Source organism: Myotis brandtii, unplaced genomic scaffold (assembly GCF_000412655.1).
Source record: "Myotis brandtii unplaced genomic scaffold, ASM41265v1 scaffold454, whole genome shotgun sequence".
Classification (NCBI taxonomy): Eukaryota; Metazoa; Chordata; class Mammalia; order Chiroptera; family Vespertilionidae; genus Myotis; species Myotis brandtii.
In genome coordinates this window covers 5,324,599-5,343,479 of record NW_005367354.1, presented here as the reverse complement: position 1 = coordinate 5,343,479, position 18,881 = coordinate 5,324,599, and the positions used below count along the sequence as shown (strand labels likewise).

The window sequence follows — 18,881 nt, the reverse complement described above, 5'->3', positions numbered from 1 at the left end:
GTGTGTATATATATATATATATTTGAAACATGCAGCCACATTTAAAAAAAATAGGAGACATTATCAGTCCTAAAGTCATTACAGAAAATTCTATTTTCTTTGAATGTGTTCTTAAATGTCAGTAGGTTTCTACGGGATGCTACATGTCGGTATAGACGAATCTCTTCTTTTAAATTTGCCTCTAGTCATATATAAATACATCATATTGATTCACAACTCTCACTGAAAACATATAACTTAAGAATTCTTATACAGGAGGAGTCGGGACATTTCCTTACCTTTAAGGTCATATTCCAGGAACTTTATAATTGAGCTGCAGGTGGAATCCAGGTATGTTTCAACATGATCTTCTTTGTTTTTCAAGCCAGCATTCCAAGTAGCATTATACAAGGGAGAGGCCACTCCGAAACGTGCCGTCAGTGCTCCAAAGGAAGGGATGTAAATCCCAGAAGGTATAGAGAACTTAATGGAAGGAATCTCAATAGTCTGATCAGGCACGGTGATGTTTGGCAACCTGAAGTCTGCAATCTTGCCGGCCATCTCATTTAGATCCAAAACAGTAGCACCAACAGAAATACTGTTTGGGTACGTAAACTGGGGCATAGTTAACTGAAATCCAGGCACAGTTATCTCAAAAAAGGGAACTGAGGAGTCTTCTGGTCCAGAATACTTGGTTAACACATCAACTTCGGGGAATTTCACTTTGGGTAGTGCTGGTACATTGAGGGAAAATGGTGAAGTACTTAGCTTCTTGTAGATCTTAATTTCACTGAAGTCAAGTGTGTAGGATGGAACCTGGAGATCTGTAAATGGGACTTGGAATGCAGGTGTGAGAAGAACCGAGTTCAGATTATTTAGCCTCAGTCCAGGAATAACAAATTTATCAGCCAATTCTTGCACAGGGACAGAGAAAGTATAGCCCTTGGGGTTTTTGGTGTATACAAGGGCTGTTGAAGCATGAAAATACTGTTTCCTATCCTTACTGGTTGTTACATCCAGCTTAAAGAATTCCCATAAAGTCTTGTCATAAACAGGTAGGGCAATGCTGTCGAGGAACTTTAGGTACCCTTCTAAGGAACCTGCAATGTCAAGGCGTGTCTCGTCTTGGTCATTGGAGAGTTGTACGTCATTCTGGAGAGACAAGGAGTGAACCTGGACCTCACCTTTCCAGCTGGCCTTCTGGTTCTCAGGGTTGACATTCAGGGACATTTCCTGACCAAGGTGATTGAGATCAAGGAAGGAACTGAGCTGACTTGCATGGACCTGAGCAAGGGCTGACATTTTCCATGGGGAGAGTTCCAGGGTGGCTTTGCCTGAATGCTCTCCAGATGTTAAGGGGTATAGTACCTGAACGTGGTTTTTGGTGTTGTGTTCCCAGGTGGCATAAATGCGTTGGAGAGAGGCTTCTCCAGCAAAGCTTTCTTTTACTTCAAGGTTCCAGAGTCTATCAACTTTGGAAGCCCCTTGTAGCTTCACTGAAGACCGAGTCCCCTTGGAATTTAAATAAGTGCTGACCTCACTGGCAATCATTCCTGAATATTCCCGTGAAAGGACTGAACCCTTGATATCTCCTTTGTTAGATAATTCAATGGAAAAGTAAGAAGTGAGGCTTTCTAAGCTGAATTTGTGGTTGACTGTCCCTGTAGCAGTAGAGTACAGTTTGGTGGAATTGAAATCATACTTTAATTCAATGGAAGAAGAGACAGTAGGTTTTGACTTGGTATTGCCATTCAGTTCTTGCTTGAAATTCATCCTCAGAATTGGAATTTGAACGTTTGCTGTTGTTGTCACTGAAGCTTCCATGGTTTTCTTGGTTAAGCTAATGGTACTATCATGATTGCCTTCCACATATTTGTTACTCAGAGACAAAGCTGTGGCTAACTTCAACCCTCTTTTCCTTGTCAAACTCGAGGAGCCCTCTAATTTGTACTGCAGTGCATCAATAACTGAAGAGGAGGAAGAAAGGAAGTGAGCAACAATATCTGATTGGTTATAAAGTCCAACATTTGTATTCAGTGTAATGACACTTGATTTAAAGGAAAAATCATAGGTAATATTGCCCATGGCTGGAATTAAAATGTTTGGGATACTTAATACCTTCAATTCTGGAAGAGAAAACTTGAGAAAATTCCTAGGAACGTTAAGGGCTGGCAGCTCTAGAGATGGCAGGACTATTGCATAGGAGGGCACATAGAAGCCAGAATCTGGGGTGGTGAGGTTGGGGGTCCTGATCTCAAAGCCAAATGTCCACATCTTTGCTGTGAATGGAGATAGTTCAGTGTTGACTACTGGAATAGTATATCCAGGAATTTGAAGGGTCATGGGTTCCTTGTTCAGAGATTTTTCAACCATATACTTATTAAGCTTAATTTTTGCTTCATTATAGGATTTGGTAAAAAGATTTAATGCCTTGCCTCTGACTTTCTCAAAATGCCTGTTGAAGGAATTGATGTTCTGATTGATAAACACATAAAATACATCCAAAGGAATTGGGATGGAATGTTTGTCTTTGTTTTTCTTATACTGAGCCTTTACACTTAAATCAAATGATTGCTTTGTTGTTTTCAAGAATTCCTTCAAGCCCGTTTTTTCCCATAAGGAGAAATCTTTCACCTGGGGAATTTTGAATCCTGTATAAGGTAGAGTCATTTCAGGAATTGTTAAAGGACTGTTTAGGAAATCCAGGTTGGCTTCTCCACTTATTCCTATATGGGCGTCGGTGCTGTTCTCATTGTTTCCAGCAGAGAAATTTTGATTGTACTTATACTGATTGAACCTGGCACCGGCTTGCCAACTTGCTTGCTGGGCATTGGGGCTCAGGAACAGTGCATAATTATTCAGGAAGTCTATTTTCCCTGTCAATTTTAATGGAAAAATAACTTTCAGATTTCCTTCATTGTTTGTGGATGCAGTAATCTCAAATGGAATTGCTGAAAAGAAAAGAGAATTTTTCAAATTTCCACTAACTTTTCCATTTAATTGAGCATCATGGTTGCCAGTTACCTCTACCTTCCTTTCACTAAGCTGTGCTGTGCCTTTAGCAGTAAGAATACTGTGGCCCACATGCTGGGATTCAACTTGTGACTGGATTTCCAATTGATAATAGTTAAGAAAGCCAGATTCATAAGCCAAGGTTTGGTTTACTCTCAGGTGTTTGCTATTGATCTTATTAGAAAATTCAAAGGAAGTGAGGAGTCCTCTCATAGTGAAGCTAATTTGTGATTCACGTGTTCCCTCATCTGAGAATTTGGGGCAGGCCAATTTCCATGCTGCTCTCCCAGAAGAAGTCCATGCTATCTTTTCAGAGTCCCACAGGGTCTTGATTTCATCGTGTAGGTCAGCCTGACTGGAGAAGTCCAATTTGGGGATGTTCAATTTGTGAAAGTACTTTGTATTGCTGTCCAGGGTAATCTGATTGTTTATCTTGATTAGCACACCATTACTAAGCTCCATTGTATTTTTTTCTGTTTGCAAACCTGCCACTGTGTTTGATTTCCCCTCAAAAGTATTTTCAAAAAATAGCACTTCGCTCTTATGCTCCGTGTTCAGGTACTTGCTGGAGAAACTCACAGATTCCTTCAGAACAAGTGGTTTCATCTTAGGGTACGAAAGTTGTGCATTTGCTTGAAGATCAAATTTGAGAACTTCGAATTTGGAGTGTCCTTTGGCAGTGATGGAAGCCGTAATCCCTGCCTCATTCACGGATGTCGTTACATTGTGAATGTCAGCATTCGCATCTAACGTGAAAAGGGGAGATTGGATTTTCAAAACGCTATGCAGCTTGCCGAAAGTAGGTACTTCAATTGTCTGTGAGATTTTGGGAAGCTGGAATTCTGGTATGTGAAGGTCAGGAATTTGAAAAGCTTTAAGGTCAAGCTTTGGGATTACGAATTCTGGAATTGTGATTTCTGATACATGGAAGTCTGGCAGAGTGATTCTAGCAAGAATGGTGTCCGTGTCCATCAGATCCTTCAGGTATACTTCTGGAACTGGCCACTGCAGTTCACTGTTCAGCATCTGGTCAATGATTCTGATGATCTTTGCTTTTATTTCTACCAAGTCAATTGTAAAGGAAGGAATGTGGAAGGTGTTGAGGACAGTAAATTCTGGTGTGGAAAACCTGGATGGGACTTTTATATCTTCTAACTTTTTGAAATTTATCTGAACTGATGGAACCTTCAAATCTGTCAGGGGAACTATGAACTCAGGAGTCTGATACGTAGCTTCCTGAAGGGCCCGGAGACTGACTTCAAAGGAAGGTATGGTCACAAAGATGGTTTGGATTTCAGGAACAATGAACCCTTGTTCTACCAATGCTTTCAGATTTTCAGCCCAGTCTTGCATAGAATACTGTTCTGCAAAGTCAGTGAGGTTCTTAACAGCAAGACTCCACAAGTCAGAAATATAAGTAACAATTGTGTTGTAAATTTCGCCTACTTGGAGCAGGCATTGCTGAACTTTCTGTTGAAGGTCCATCTTATACATTTGGTCTCGTATATATTCTAGGGTCTCCTGGAATTTGGCTTTCATGTGATTTAAAGATGGTGACCTTAAAGCCTCCTGTAACCAATCAATGAATAAAGTTATTTTGGTGCTGTTTAGGTTTTCCAGATGGACAGAGACTGCAGCCTTGATGTCCTCCACAAACAGTTTTAGTGCTTTAGCTTTCTGTGGAAGGTCCAGAGCCTGGATTTCCTCATTGATTATCCGAGTCACCTCACGGATTTTGTTATTGGTCTCATCTATGAACCGGTGGTAATCAAATGATCTTAATTTACTTATCAACATGTCAAGGAATCTGTTTACTTCTTCAATGAAATTTTTAAAAGACAATGCTTTAAGCTGAGTGACAGCATCATCAATAAACCCAACCAGTTTCTCAAAGTGATCTTTTATCCCAACTTGTTTTAAGACATTGCCCAACTTCTGAAGAGTCTCCTTCAACTTATATTTTTGGGCCAACTGTACTGATTTATCTATTAAAATCTGGATGTGCTGCTCTATTTTATACCTATTAATTAGCTTGTGAACCATGGTTCTAAAAGCATTGATTTTCTTAGTTACTTCAAAATCTTCAATGAGCTTTCCAACATAGTTTTTGACATGTTCAATCATTTGCTTTATTTTTTGAAATGAAATTGCAGCCCTCAACTGATCTAAAAGCACTCTGACATCAATAGCTTCAATCTGTTGTTTTAACTTTTCTGCAAGGTGCTGCATGTCAAAATTCTGAATTTGTGTCTTGAGCTGTTGCAATTTTTCTTGTACCTGGATTCTGATTTGATACCTATCAGTCACATTTTGAATCCAAGACACTGTATTACTTCCCACTTTGTTAAAATCAACCTTTTCAATAAATAAATGTAAATTATGGATTACTTTTACTAAAGTTACACGGATACGATAATGTTTATCAAGAATGTTCAATTTTTCAATGATTTGATCAATAATCTTAGCAATAGCTGCTTTAACATCATAATTAATATACTGATCAACTTGTATCACATATGTTTGTAGTTGAGATAGTGTTTCATTAAAGTTGATTTGGGCATTGTCCAGTGCCATTTTTAGATCATTTTCTGTAATTCCATAATTTTTTATGAAAGCAGTCAGTTTCTCCTTGGCTCTTGAAACTTGTGTCTCCCAGTTGACTTCATTCAGCTGGACATTAACTTTCTCTGAGAATTTGTCCAAGGCTGCTCTGTATTTCATCACGAACTGATCAATATCGATATGTTTCAATTCTCTCTGTATGGCTTCCAATGCAGTTATAATTATTATTCTACTCTTCTCAAAATGTTCTGGCAGGAGGTTAAAGAATGGGAGGTTGATGGTGTGGACATCTTGGTTCTTGTCATATTTTACAGAAGCAACCATTGTGAATTCCTGGGGCTGGTCAATAGTATCCTTTATCTCCAAAGCATCGATTACATTGACAGGATCTCGGACTAAAAATGGCACTTCAATCGGGGAGTCTAGCATGGTGAGGTCAGCCAGGGCGCGCCCAGTAAGGTCCATACCGACTTTGTCTTTGGTATTGTAAGCATCGAACTCCTGGGTGTATTCATTTTTGTTCACCTGGGTCTTAAGTTTCCAGGTGGCTGTCTGTTCAGCTGGAGTGAGCAGGGCGCCGACTTTGTTATCAAGAGCAGTGCTGACGCTCCTTTTGGACATGAGATGGTGACTGGTGGATCCTTTGTAATCATGAGAGAAGGTTAGGGCCAGAGGTTCTGCTTTCAAGAGGAATTTGCTGTACAGTTGCCCAGTGTGTTCTCCCCAGAGAACCAGTTTCCCGTTGCTGTTTGTATGTACATCAACGGTTACTGTAAACGGGGCCATCACAGAGTGGAAAACGTTGCTGAAATGCAGTGAGTCCGAGTTGTAGCTTGTACTGATGTCAGTGGTAGAAGCTAGCCCGGCGATGTTTGTGCTGAGCCGATGGCTGAACTCTGTGTTCTGCACTTTAGCTACGGTGTCTGCTTTATAGCTTGCTGACAGGTCTGCGTAAGAAAGGGTGTAGATGTGTTTTATTTCATCATTTCGGTAGGCTCCTTTTATGTTCCCACCCACATTCAGCTTCAGGGGTTCTAGCCGTAATTTCGCATGGTTGGTCAGATCCAGATCATTGAATTCCAGGTCATTGTTTAAAGTAGTTACAAGAGAATAGGGCTGTAGTTGTAAATTAAACGTTTGCTTATACGACTTGTCGGAGCTATAAATGTTGTCCAGTTTTGAAGAGAAGTCTAGTGATAACCCTGCCATGTTCAGACTGTGTGTGTGGTGGAGTTTCATTTCAGCATATGAGCCCATCATGTCATTTGAAAGCTTAAGTCCCTCCTGGTTAATTTTGAAGTTGAAAATATTTTTGCTGTCGACACCCAGAATCATGGCCTGATAGGCACTTCCCAGTGACACCTCCGTGAGGGCAGCTTTTCCATCTAGACTGAATTTTGCATTGTGTTCCCTGAAGCGACCATTTGTTGTTAATTTCACAGATGCCCCAGAGAGCCCAAGGGCTGCATTCAGCTCATTCTCCAACATCAGGGGACTATACTTCAAGTTGGTCGTTGCGCTGGTAGACATTCCATCTCGGGCAATCCTTAGTGTTGCTTTGTGAGCACCAGTATTAATTTTGTCAGTGCCCAAGATTTCAGCATTTAGTTCAAGACCATGAGGATTCATGGATCCAGAAAGCTGGGTGAAGAACCTCAGTGACTTGTAGTCAGCCTGATACACAGAACTCAGCGATGCCTTTTGTGTAGAGAAGGCCAGTTCTACTTTGTTGGAAGTGGTAAAGTCCTGGTACTGCCCGTTGGTGTCAGATTTCACAGTCAGCTCGTAGTTCTCATATTTCAGGGAAGCAGTGTTTTTAATGATGCCATCTTGCAGATCTGAGCTGGAGGTGAGGGAGAATGTTCCATCTTCATATCTTCCTATTATCTGATTAGTGCCCTGGAGGTAGGTGGAGTTAAACCTCAGGTTGGACTCTCCGGTTCGCTGGCCAGAGGCAGGATCCTTTTGATAAGACAGGCCATATGCACCGTTAGCATAGAATGAAGAGACTCTGAACTGCCCATCAATCTTGACTTCCTTGATGTACAACTGCTCCTTCTGTTTGGAGTCCAAGTGCACGGAAGCGGACATCTGTGGTCCCCAGGGACTAGATGCATCGAATGTTAGCAAACCCTTGGAGGCTGGATTGTTTCCCATCTTTTCTACATGGCTGAATTTGACATTCGAATCCAGAAGTTTGTGGTGTAGGGATCCACCGCATGATAACGTGAACGTATTCCTGTGGTCATATGTTGTTTCTCCAGAACCTAACACAAAAATTAAATCACACGGGTTAAATTAGGCTATACATTTCCAGAACAATTTCTGTGTTGTCAGACTTTCAATAATAAAACCCCATTGATCTGGGTCAATTGTGTCAGAGTCTCCTCCATCTCTACTATAAGGATAAAATCTGATAGCAATAAGTATTCCCACAGGAAGACTTCCCTGACCACTAACGACGTTGCTGGGTTTCATTATTAAGTGCTTCCTCTGTACCTTCTTCTTATACATGATACCCTATCATAGTACCTCTTACAGTGAATTTTAATTGCCAGTTTACCTGTTTTCTCTGTTACTGCCTAGTAGACTACTTAGTATATTTTATATGTTTAATAAATATTTTTATTGGTTGAATAAATGAATGAATAAATGAATAGACATCCAAGTAGCAAGAAAAATATTTGTAAAAAGCCTAAGTCTTTTTCTCCCTGTAGGAGGCTATCCCATCAGAGCCTGCAATGAATTAGCCCTGTGCACCCTCTACCCAAGTATGACCCACCTTGTACACTGTAGGACAGCAGGTCAACTGCAGAGTCAGCCTTCATGTGGTACCGAGCCTGAAGGCTAAAGTGGTCTGTGCTGGTGTTGCCACCAGTGTAGGAGGCGGACCAGTTGTACAAGTTGCTGTAGATATTTGTGGAGAGGTCAAGAACACCCAAGTGAGGCACCCGCAGTTCATACAACTTGGGAATGGTAAAATTGGGGAGTTGGAACTCTTGAGGAGGCTGGTAGAATCCCAAAAATGGCAAGCTAATGACTGGTGTCCGAACAGTCTCCAACATCTTTAGATCTTTGGAGGATTTGCCACCCAAAGGCAAAGGAATCTCAATTTTCACACTGTTCTTGTTGAAGGTGTATTTGACCCGGCCATCACTGAAATAAAGAACAAAGATAATGTCCACAATCAGACATCAAGAACTCTGCAGCTCAGCCACGCACTATGGAAAGGCCCATGTGACACAGGCCCTTTGTTTTCTTAACCCTGAAGATCATACAGAGAAGAGTCGATCTAGGAAAGACTATTGCCTGTACAGCTCATACTCAGATTTTTAATTTTACTTCCATGAAATAAAGCAAAGCATTATGTGCATTTCCGTAAATATAAAGGTGGCCCGAGAAATTGGGAATCTGACTTCCCTATGAGGATGAAGCCATATTGCTAAAGTGAAATACTCTCTCGGAATGCTGCCTCTCTTCAGTGTTCAGTGACTGCTCCTACCCTTCCGAGCTCAACAGCAAACTTATAGTCAGCAGTTCTGCTAGACACTCTTGAATTCTTCACAGTCAACCAATTGTGAGTATATCCTGATCCTGAACAAAGGGGGAATTCACTTATAATGGAGGAAAACTGAATGGCTTTCAAGTTCAGGTTGTAGTGAATAAAATATATTAGGGTGAAAGTACTAGAATCCTCAACTATTGCTAAGCTTCTCTCTGACTGGATTGGCATTCACATTCTGACCTCATGTTTAATAATGCAAAAATGCCACAGTGTTGATGCTTCAGTTACTAATCTCCTTAAAGTGCTTAAATTATTTTCCTTAAAAATGTGAATTAGAGTCTAAATCATGCTAAGTAAAATCTTCCATTTACTTTGTGTGGTTCAAGAAATCAAGAAATTTTTTCTATTTACAATAAATAGCTAAGATCTGGAAACAGTCCAAGTGCCCATCAATAGATGAGTGGATTAAAAAACTGTGATACATTTACACAATGGAATACTATGTGGCTATTAAAAAAAAAAAGAAAGAAGGATCTTTTAACCTTTGGGACAGCATGGAGGGACCTGGAGAGTATTATGCTAAGTGAAATAACCAGTCAATGACAAGTATCACATGGTCTCACTTATATGTGGAATCGAACAAACAAAATAAACGGAGGAACAAAATAGGTCCAGAGGTATAGAAGCATGGAACAAACTGACAGATATCAGAGGGGGAGGAGGATGGGAAGAGATTAACCAAAGAACTTATATGCATACATGCATAACCCATAGATACAGACAATAGTGTGGTAAAGGCCTAGGGTAGGACAGGAGCTGGGGATGGAGGGAGGCTAAGAGGGATAAAGGGAGACATCTGTAGTACTGTCAATAATAAAAAATGGCCCTAGCTGGTTTGGCTCAGTGGATAGAGCATTGGCCTGCGGACTGAAGGATCCCAGGTTTGATTCTGGTTAAGGGCACATGCCCTGGTTGCGGACTCAGTCCCTGGTAGGAGGCATGCAAGAGGTGGCCGATTAATGATTCTCTCTCATCCTTGATGTTTATGTCTCTCTCTCTCCTCCCTTTCTCTCTGAAATCAATAAAAATATATTTACAATAAAGAAAAATAATTTAAAAAATGGAAAAAAGAAAATTTTCTGGTTTTTTTTATACCTTTTCAAGAAGAGGTTCTCTGGAATGTGGAACTCTGGCAGTTCCATCTTCTGGAGGTTCAACTGTTTTAGGTATTCTTGCAAATTCTGGGTATAAGGAAGACTTGCGAATGCTTTCTGAAACCACGTGTTTGTTGCCTACAACATAATAGACATTTTCAGAGCAGTGAGCATAGAAAGGCCTCAAAGTGCAATTAACATTAGGTGATAATCCATATTTGACAGATCAATCACTAAACAGGATGATGCACTGAAAGTTAAAAAATAAATTATAGAAAATTTTAAATTTTTGTTTGTCATGGATCACTTCCAGTATTTTATTAAAGGAACACATAACATAGTAAGACTCCTAGCCAGTGTCCTGACACTTCCTTTGGTCTTGGCAAACTTTTCTGTTTACTAGTATATTCGTTTTGTACTTATCATCTACAGCCTTGGGTAACGGGAGCGGGGCAAGGGGGGGGGGCGCTAACCATGTGCATGCTTCTTTTCTCCCCAGAAAATTCCCTGGGGGCAGGAAGCATGCCATATCCATCTTTGGATCCCCTCCTTCACCTAACTCAGAGTTGAGCATGTAATTAGCACTTATAACCATGCATTTATTGACTGATTTGTACTTACAACCATTAATTTGGAGCCCATGTGCCGGAAAGTCATGTCTGTTTTAGGAACTCTGTGATCCAAGAGTCTGTTGGTGTACATATGCAAGCTTTTAGGATAATCAGACAGATCCACGGGGAAACTGGAAGCTGCTTTTTTGGTATCCACATCGGTGCCTGCGTTCCATTCAAATTCAATCTTCTCTTCATCTGAAAACACACATGTGAAATAGTTGTCAATGGTATCAGGTCAGCTTCTAACCAATGGCTCGCAACACTGCACTCAAGTCCAGAGCGCTTTCAGAAGGGCTCCCATGGGGAAGAGGTACTCACCATAACGCCATGCCAACTTCTTGGAAATTGTTGAGCCATATGCTGTAGCAGATGAATCCATTTGGAGGAGCAGTTTTGTGGGAGACCACTGGGCGAGGGTTTCACTTCTGGCTTCTGCTTGCAAACGGGGTACAGAAAGAACACCTTTGATTTTGGCTTCTTCCTTCTTGTCGTAACTATTGGAAAGAAAATCAATTGACATCAATGACTTTGTCCATTCCAAGGAGATACGCAAAATTAAACAGAAGTTCGACTTGTGGTGATAAAAATGAAATACATGGATGGCTCAGAGAAATTTCCAGAGATCAAGCTCATTAACTTCTACAGTCAACTTCAGCACAAATTCAGGACTTTCCAGGGAGATACGGGAGAAAAAGAAGGTTTTCAGAAACTGTTTGAATGCTGCTTTAACATTTGCTAGCTCTATTGTCTTGGCTGAAGTATCTAATCCCTCTGAGCTACTGCCTCCTTATATACAAAACAGGGAAACTTGTACCTACCTTGGAGTTTATTATAAGAAATGAGATGATTTCTTTAAAACACCCAGCACATTGCCTGATGAATAGTAAGTGCCCAGTAAATGGCAAAAGGTCTAACTGGACATGTGCAGAGGGTGAGAATGTTGAGGGCTCTGCCCCCTTGGACTATAGAACGGGAATGAATGATTGGTTGGTCAGCTTTAGAGCTGCAAAGGAAGACAGGAAAGAGCCACGAGGGCCAGCAGCTCCAAGCAGATCACCCCAAGCCTTCCTTACCTTATGTGGCCTGTGAAGGCGACCTCAGTGATTTTCATGTTCTGAATGTCCAGGGTGAGTTTGTAAGATGTTTTTTCCTCAGCAGATTCATCACTAACTCTGAGAACTGTCCCAAGGTCAATGCCAAAATCTGGAATTTGCGTTTCACTGGTCAAAGTCATAGTCTGCCGGTTATATTTGATTGTCATCGTGGCCTCAGTCTGCTTTACACCTGCAAGAATGCAAAAGGTGATTAAAACGTGTATTCAGAAGCTTTGTTTGGGAAGGAAAGAGAGAAAAGGGTAGAGAAACGACCAAGTACTCTATGGGTTTAAATGAGGAAACACTGCGGGATTTTACCCTAATTTTTTAACTCAGTGGTGCTCATGTACTTATTCAATCTGCAAATATTTATCATGTGCTAGGCACTGCTCTTGGCAGTGGGGGGTCGGGGGTGGGGTTCTTGCCTTCATGGAGCTCACATCTGGTGTGGGAATACAGATAATAAACAAGTAGTTATTTACATCAGATGGTAAATAATATAAAGAAACTGCAACTGGATATGACAATAAAGTGAGAAAGGGATATAAGAGGTGCTATTTCATGTGTGGTGGTCAGGGAAGTTCTCCCTGATAAGGGGATAATTGGGCAGAGAATTGAATGAAGAGAATGGTGGAGCCATGGTACATTCTGGGGGGAGAGCATTCCAGGTAGAGGGAACCCGAAATACAGAGGACCTGCTGTGGGAAACACTCAGCATGTTCAGGGAACGGTAAGAGCTCAAGGTCCTTCTGTGTCAGGCATATGGGACACCTCTATATGACTCTCCAATGATGACACCCTCCCTGGTTCCTTGTTCCTCCCTCACCTTCTTTCCTCCCTGACTCCTCCTTTCTTTGTAATAAGGTTTCATATTTCCTTAAATTCAGAGGTTTACCCATTTTATGTATTTTGTAAAACTGTTACATGACATATTATTTTTTAGCAGGCACCCTGTGGATTTGTTTTTCTAGTTTAATTTTGGAACACACTATTCCTACCTAAAAAAAAATCTTTGGAAGTGAACATCTAAATTTGCCCCATCTCCTAAAATGCTTCTCTAGTGGCCTTTCCTAGCTCAGTAAATGGCATCTCCATTATTCAGTTGCACAGGCCAAAAAAACTTACAGTCGTCGGATCCCTTTTTTCTTTACACTCAACACCCACTATATCAGCAAATCTTGTCAGCCTAGTCTTAAAAATATGGCCAGAATCCAATCACATCTCAGATCTCCTAGGCCACTGCTCTAATCCAAAGCCCCACCACCTTTGGCTTGGATTACTGCCATAGCCTACATACTAATTTCTCTGCCTTTGTGCCCCTAGAGTCTTTCCTCAACATAAACATAAATCAAATCGTGAAAACTCTCCTGTGGCCTCTTATTTCACTTAGTAAAAGCCAATGTCCTTACCGAAACCTACAAGGCTATTCTTTCTCCACCTCCGCTTTCATTCTGACCTCATCTCCTACCATTTCCTCCCTAATCTCTCTGCTTCAGTCATACTGGCTTCCTTCCTTTTCCTCAACCATAGCAGCCATACACCTGCCTCAGGGCCTTTGTACTTGCTGGCTCCTCAGCTTGTAAAGCTTTCCATATGGCTTATCCCATTACTTCCTTCAAGTCTCTCTTTTATGCTCCCTCTAGTGGCGAGACTGTATCATTCGAAATGGCACTGCCTTCCCGTCTCTTCCTACTCCCAAGATTCTTTGGATTCCTCTATGTCCTATTTTTCTCCTCAGCACCAATCTTGACATTCTCAATATTTACTTTGGTTATCCTATATAATAAAAGGGTAATATGCAAATTGACCCTAACAGCAGAATGACCAGAACGACTGGTTGCTGTGGTGTGCACTGACCACCAGGGGGCAGATGCTCAATGCAGGAGCTGCCCCCTGGTGGTCAGTGCACTCCCACAGGGGGAGCTCCGCTCAGCCACAAGCTGGGCTGACAGCTGCGAGCACAGCGGCAGTGGCAGGAGCCTCTCCCACCTCCATGGCAGTGCTAAGGATGTCCAACTGCAGCTTAGGCCGCTCCCCGCAGGGAGTGGGCCTAAGCCATCAGTCAAATATCCCCTGAGGGCTCCTGGGCTGTCAGAGGGATGTCTGACTGTCAGCTTAGGCCTGATCCCCCAGGGAGTGGGCTTAAGCCAGCAGATGGACATCCCCCGAGGGGTCCTGGACTTCAAGAGGGCGCAGGCTGGGCTGAGGGGACCCCCATCCCCACCCCACAAGTGCACGAATTTTCATGCACTGGGCCTCTAGGTTACTATAAACTCCATGAGGGCAGAAACCATCTCACTGTTTACTGTTCTAGCCTCAGCTCTAAGAATAGGCCCGGCACATATCAGGCACTCAGTACCTATTTGTTATACACATTAACTTGAAGATGTCCTCCTTGTGAGTTCTGGACCTGAGACTGAGGGCAAAGATGGAAGAGCCCTTTTCTGAATACTTACCTTCTGCCTGAGCTACAAACTCCAGTGTGTCCACCCGGGCCTTGCCCTCTTTCTGGAGATTGTAGGTTGCGCTGGCAGAATACTGCTCCACTTCTCCCGTGGGCCGCAGTTCCAGTTCATATCTGAAGATGCCACAATGCATAGAGTGAATGATGTTAGAGCTTTCTATGATGATGAGAACGTCAACAAAGCAACTTAGCCTCAATAGCAACAAAAACATGGTCCTTTTTTTTAACATTGACTCTTCTCCTTCACTAGTGATGAGCTTTATGGTCCCTTTCAGTCCCTCCAAGAGCCCAAGGCAAGGACAAAACCCAGGATTCCCAGGGTGTCTGGACAAGCAGAGCAGCAGGAGTTGCTGGTTGTGTCAGCAAAGATGAGACCAAGCAGTGGAAGTGGGGTAGGGGGTTGAAGACAAGTAGCTTTTAAGCAAGGCGAGGGCTTTGGATAACAATGGACTCCAGGAAAGGCCACCCCAATGTATCTGGAGGCTCAGAAACAGAGTTAGAAGAAAATCGGAATCTGTGCTGTGAGCCCCTCATCTAATGCATAAGGAGAAAGAGGGGGCACCTTCTACAAAGAGATGCTTTTACTACTTAATTATAAATTTATTTATTTAATCCTCACCCAAGGAGTAAGGATATTTTTTCCATTGATTTTTTTTTTGATTGAGTGGAAGTCGGGGGGGGGGGGGGGGGGGGGGAGATAGAGAGAGAGAGGGAGAGGGAGAGAGAGAGAAGAAACGGAGAAATATCAAAATGATAGAGACACATCCATTGGCGGCCTTCCACTTGTGTGTTGACAGGGAATCGAACCCACCATCCTCCGGTTCGCAGGTTGATGTTCCAATTACTGACCACACCGACCAGGGCCAAAGAGGTGCTTTTAAAGGAGTGATTCTCAATGGCAATGGGTGTAGGTCCCTCGGGGTAGTATGAGAAAATCTACTTGGCTATTTATTTTTTGAGCTAAGACTTCCCTCAGTGTTCATGACTCCTCACCTTCCAATACTGCCACTCCCTTCCCTCCTATGGAAGAACCCAGTCCTAGACTCAAAGTTTAGGCAGGAATTTGTGTAACCTTCAGGTGTGCTGGGTAGAGGACCACTGTTTTAAATAATTACTAGATGGTGCAAATCCCTGAGGCTTGTGAAACAGGCCTATAATACATGGCATTTTTTCCGTTGCCCTGCTATGTGGTCATAATGTAGAAGGTAAGCAGATGCTGGGTGGGACATTGAGCATGACTGACCTGGTGTCTCCAGTCAGAGGAGAGTAGGAACTGGTGTTGGAGTAAGTGCCTGTGGTACAGTAGTTCAGGCCAGTAAAGAAAGGCTTGCAAGTTGACCAGGAATTTCTGTTCTCCTTTAGAGGTGGAATCAATTCCGTTTTGGTGGTAGAGACCAAATGCATTGTGTTACTAGTGAAGAAAGAAAAATCCCGACTTATCTCCAAGTCATGAATCAAAATGAACATCACTGATCACAAATGTCCCCTTATCTTGTCCTCTCTATCCACCCACCCCCGGTTAAACCCACCTCAAATTCTTTGATTTACTCTGAAACAAATCATAGTAAGAAGAACATCAACAATGCTAACAATCACAGTGACTCTATGTTTCAGACACTGCACTAGGTTATTTACATTTGTTATCTGTAATCCCCACAAAAGCAGGTACGAGGAGCCTAATTTTACACAGAAAACAGAGGCTCAGAGGTGTTAAATAACTATCGCTGGGACCTGACTTCAGGTGTGTTCCTTCCTTCTTGTGATGCAGGGTAAGAAGTTCCCTGTCTCCCTTTCATCTGAAATCTCAGTCTCTACTGGCTTTTTTCCATCTGCATTAAACACACACACACACACACACACACACACACACACACACACACACACCCACACACACACACTCCCAAGGATGATTTCTCTAGAGCTAGTGTTTTTTCATTCTCAAAACAAACAGATGAATAACAAAGAATCACAACCTAATAACAACTAGTTAATCAGTAGGTCTTTAGTCTCTATTTAGTAAAATGTGAAAGGTTGGGGAAACTAATTCTTTAGTGAGTCTAGCTAGGTTAAAAATAGGTAATCCAGTACCTTCTCTCCCTCTGTCACCACATATCCACTGGGGCCAGAATTATCTCAATTAACTGTCTGGCCTGGCCAAGTCCTGCAGGTACAGACTCGATTCTCTTTCTAACTGGCTAGTCAGAATTAACTGAAAGAATTACCTGACACTGAACAGCTTGACTGGCCTCTTTGGAGCTGGAATGCTGAACTTCAGATGCCCCAAGTTTAGGCCAACTCGGGCCTCCAAGCCCGTCTCATGGAAGAAGTTCGTGTTCATTTGGACCCCATTCCTAGCAAAGTCTGGAATGACGATGCCCATATTTGTCACAAACTCCACAGACACAGAGGGCTTTGTCACCAGTTCCATCTGCATCTTCTGTAAGTCAGAAAATGACCTGTTCAGCTTTGTTAACTACTTTAGTCCCATGAAATCAGATCAAGCCACCTCCCCATCCCTGGGCAAACATGTCTGGATAGATCACACCTCAGCAAACATTACTGTGATTTGATTGAAGGAAGAAAAGCCAAGTTCTCCATTCTCTATTATCCAGACAACACTGATACCCAGGATGAGAAAGTGCCCAAGTTAACTTTAAGCATGAGATAAAAAGATGACAGGAATCCGCATGTATTGAGAGAATAGCTGAGTTCTCGTGTGACCACCATGCCCCGTGGCAGCTCGCGAGGTGGAACCCTAAAGTTTTTCATAAACATGAATGTGGTGATTGCACTGATGAGGCACTTCACCTTGAACTGGAAACACATTTGAAAGTTGCACAAGGGCACAACCCAGGAGGAAAAGAACAACTGGAGGAATAAGAAGGTGAACAGACTCTTACATCTTTTACTTCCAGTTTCACCCCAGCCTGGATTCCAGGAGCGAGGACTCCAGAGGAGGACACTTGCAGGGGTAACCCAAGTCCAGTGGGGAGTTCAAAGGCATTGTCCATGAAGATGTAGTGAAGAAACAAGTCATTCTTTGAACCTTTCTTTAGGGCCTCTGCGACCTGTAGACCCAACAGGGGAGAATCACGAAACATCAGCCTCCTCGAAGTGGGCTTTGTGAAATGTTCCCTCCCATTAGACAATAATTCTTCTTCGCCAGAAAGGAAGGATCTAGCATAGATTAGCTGAATAGTATAATAAGTAAACATGAATTATTGATTTCAACACATTGGAATATAAAATATTGCCCTGGATAGATATCATATCATTTTCAACTGGTGATTCAGAAGGCATTTAAGACTTTGCTGGGCCTCAGAGCTTTTGGGATTGAAGTCTCACTACCTGGCATGGCTTCATTCTGGTTTTTTGGAGTCTAAATGTAAATGAAGATTTACTTGAAGTACAATATGTTATGATAAAATGAATTTAAAAGCCACTAATTTTTTGAAACTGAGTTATTGAGATGACGTACATATTAGTATTCATTGGCTTTTGTTTTTTAAGATGTAGCTAGAAAATAACTTGAGATATTTTCTTAAAGCAAACTATTTATTAAATCCTAGGGAGTAAATGTCCATATTTTCTCCCTTCTTAATAAATTAATAAAAACTAGCTCACATTTAGATAATAGATTACAATTGACCAAATATGTCCTTTCATAATCACTGCATCATTTCAATATTAAAATAAACCTGTAGCATTGTTTTCCACATGAATAAATGAATGCTCTTAAGAGATATATCTAACAGTTTAATTTCTAAATGTTACCAATTCCCTGTGATCCAACAATCTTCTTCACTGAACGTCAAGGCAAACCTTTGAAGGAAGCTCATGCACTTTTGCTGGGTTGTGTGGCTAGAATCTGCAGGGAGATCTAGAAAGAGCACAGGCTAATCTCACCACCCATGATGGGGCCTGACCCACTTACCATGTGGGGGATCCCCTTCAGAGTACGGACACCATTCAGGAGCAGCCTTCCCAGGAGCTGGAGGTCGTCGAGCTTGACAAAGCCAAGCTCCTCTCCTAAGATGCGGAGGTAGGCTCTGGCTTCTGGGAAATCTTTGGATTTCAAGTCCTTGATCAGCTTCTCAACATTACCCATAATTCCTTTGACCATGTCCTAGGATTTTAACAACATATCTAGTGAGATGTCAGAGCTGTCAAACACCTTTAGGTTTCTGACATGGGGCCTGTCTGCTGACCACGATGGACCTAAACACAAACAGTCAGGGTAGGGTACAGGGCAGACACTGGAATCAGGCTCTCGCCTCTTATTTGAAGGATAAAGAGCTTCTCCAAATTGAGATAAAAAAACTGAGGTCTTGTCAGGAACAGTGGTGCTTCCCCACTGTTCTTACCTTGAATAGTGAATGCATAGTAAGAGGGATCTCTACTCTCCAGGATGCTAGGATCCCTATGGCTCCCCACAATGAGCAAATCCTCTATCCCCCACCCCCTCCCCTGCTTATACCCTCTCTCCTTTGTCTACGG

At 42.1% G+C, this 18,881-nt stretch overlaps 1 protein-coding gene across 1 annotated transcript in view; it reads right to left on the bottom strand.

The window, feature by feature from the left end:
- APOB (apolipoprotein B) overlaps positions 1 to 18,881 on the bottom strand; it is a 37,551-nt gene that overhangs the window by 3,520 nt on the left and 15,150 nt on the right. The window contains exons 16-26 of the mRNA XM_005874933.2: positions 18,319 to 18,510; positions 17,285 to 17,452; positions 16,607 to 16,821; positions 15,628 to 15,795; positions 14,377 to 14,498; positions 11,900 to 12,110; positions 11,145 to 11,320; positions 10,834 to 11,021; positions 10,214 to 10,350; positions 8,336 to 8,709; positions 279 to 7,820 (exon numbers count right to left, since the gene is read on the bottom strand). Of these exons, the coding sequence (XP_005874995.1) occupies positions 279 to 7,820; positions 8,336 to 8,709; positions 10,214 to 10,350; positions 10,834 to 11,021; positions 11,145 to 11,320; positions 11,900 to 12,110; positions 14,377 to 14,498; positions 15,628 to 15,795; positions 16,607 to 16,821; positions 17,285 to 17,452; positions 18,319 to 18,510 (9,493 nt within the window). The remainder of the gene's footprint in view (positions 1 to 278; positions 7,821 to 8,335; positions 8,710 to 10,213; positions 10,351 to 10,833; positions 11,022 to 11,144; positions 11,321 to 11,899; positions 12,111 to 14,376; positions 14,499 to 15,627; positions 15,796 to 16,606; positions 16,822 to 17,284; positions 17,453 to 18,318; positions 18,511 to 18,881) is intronic.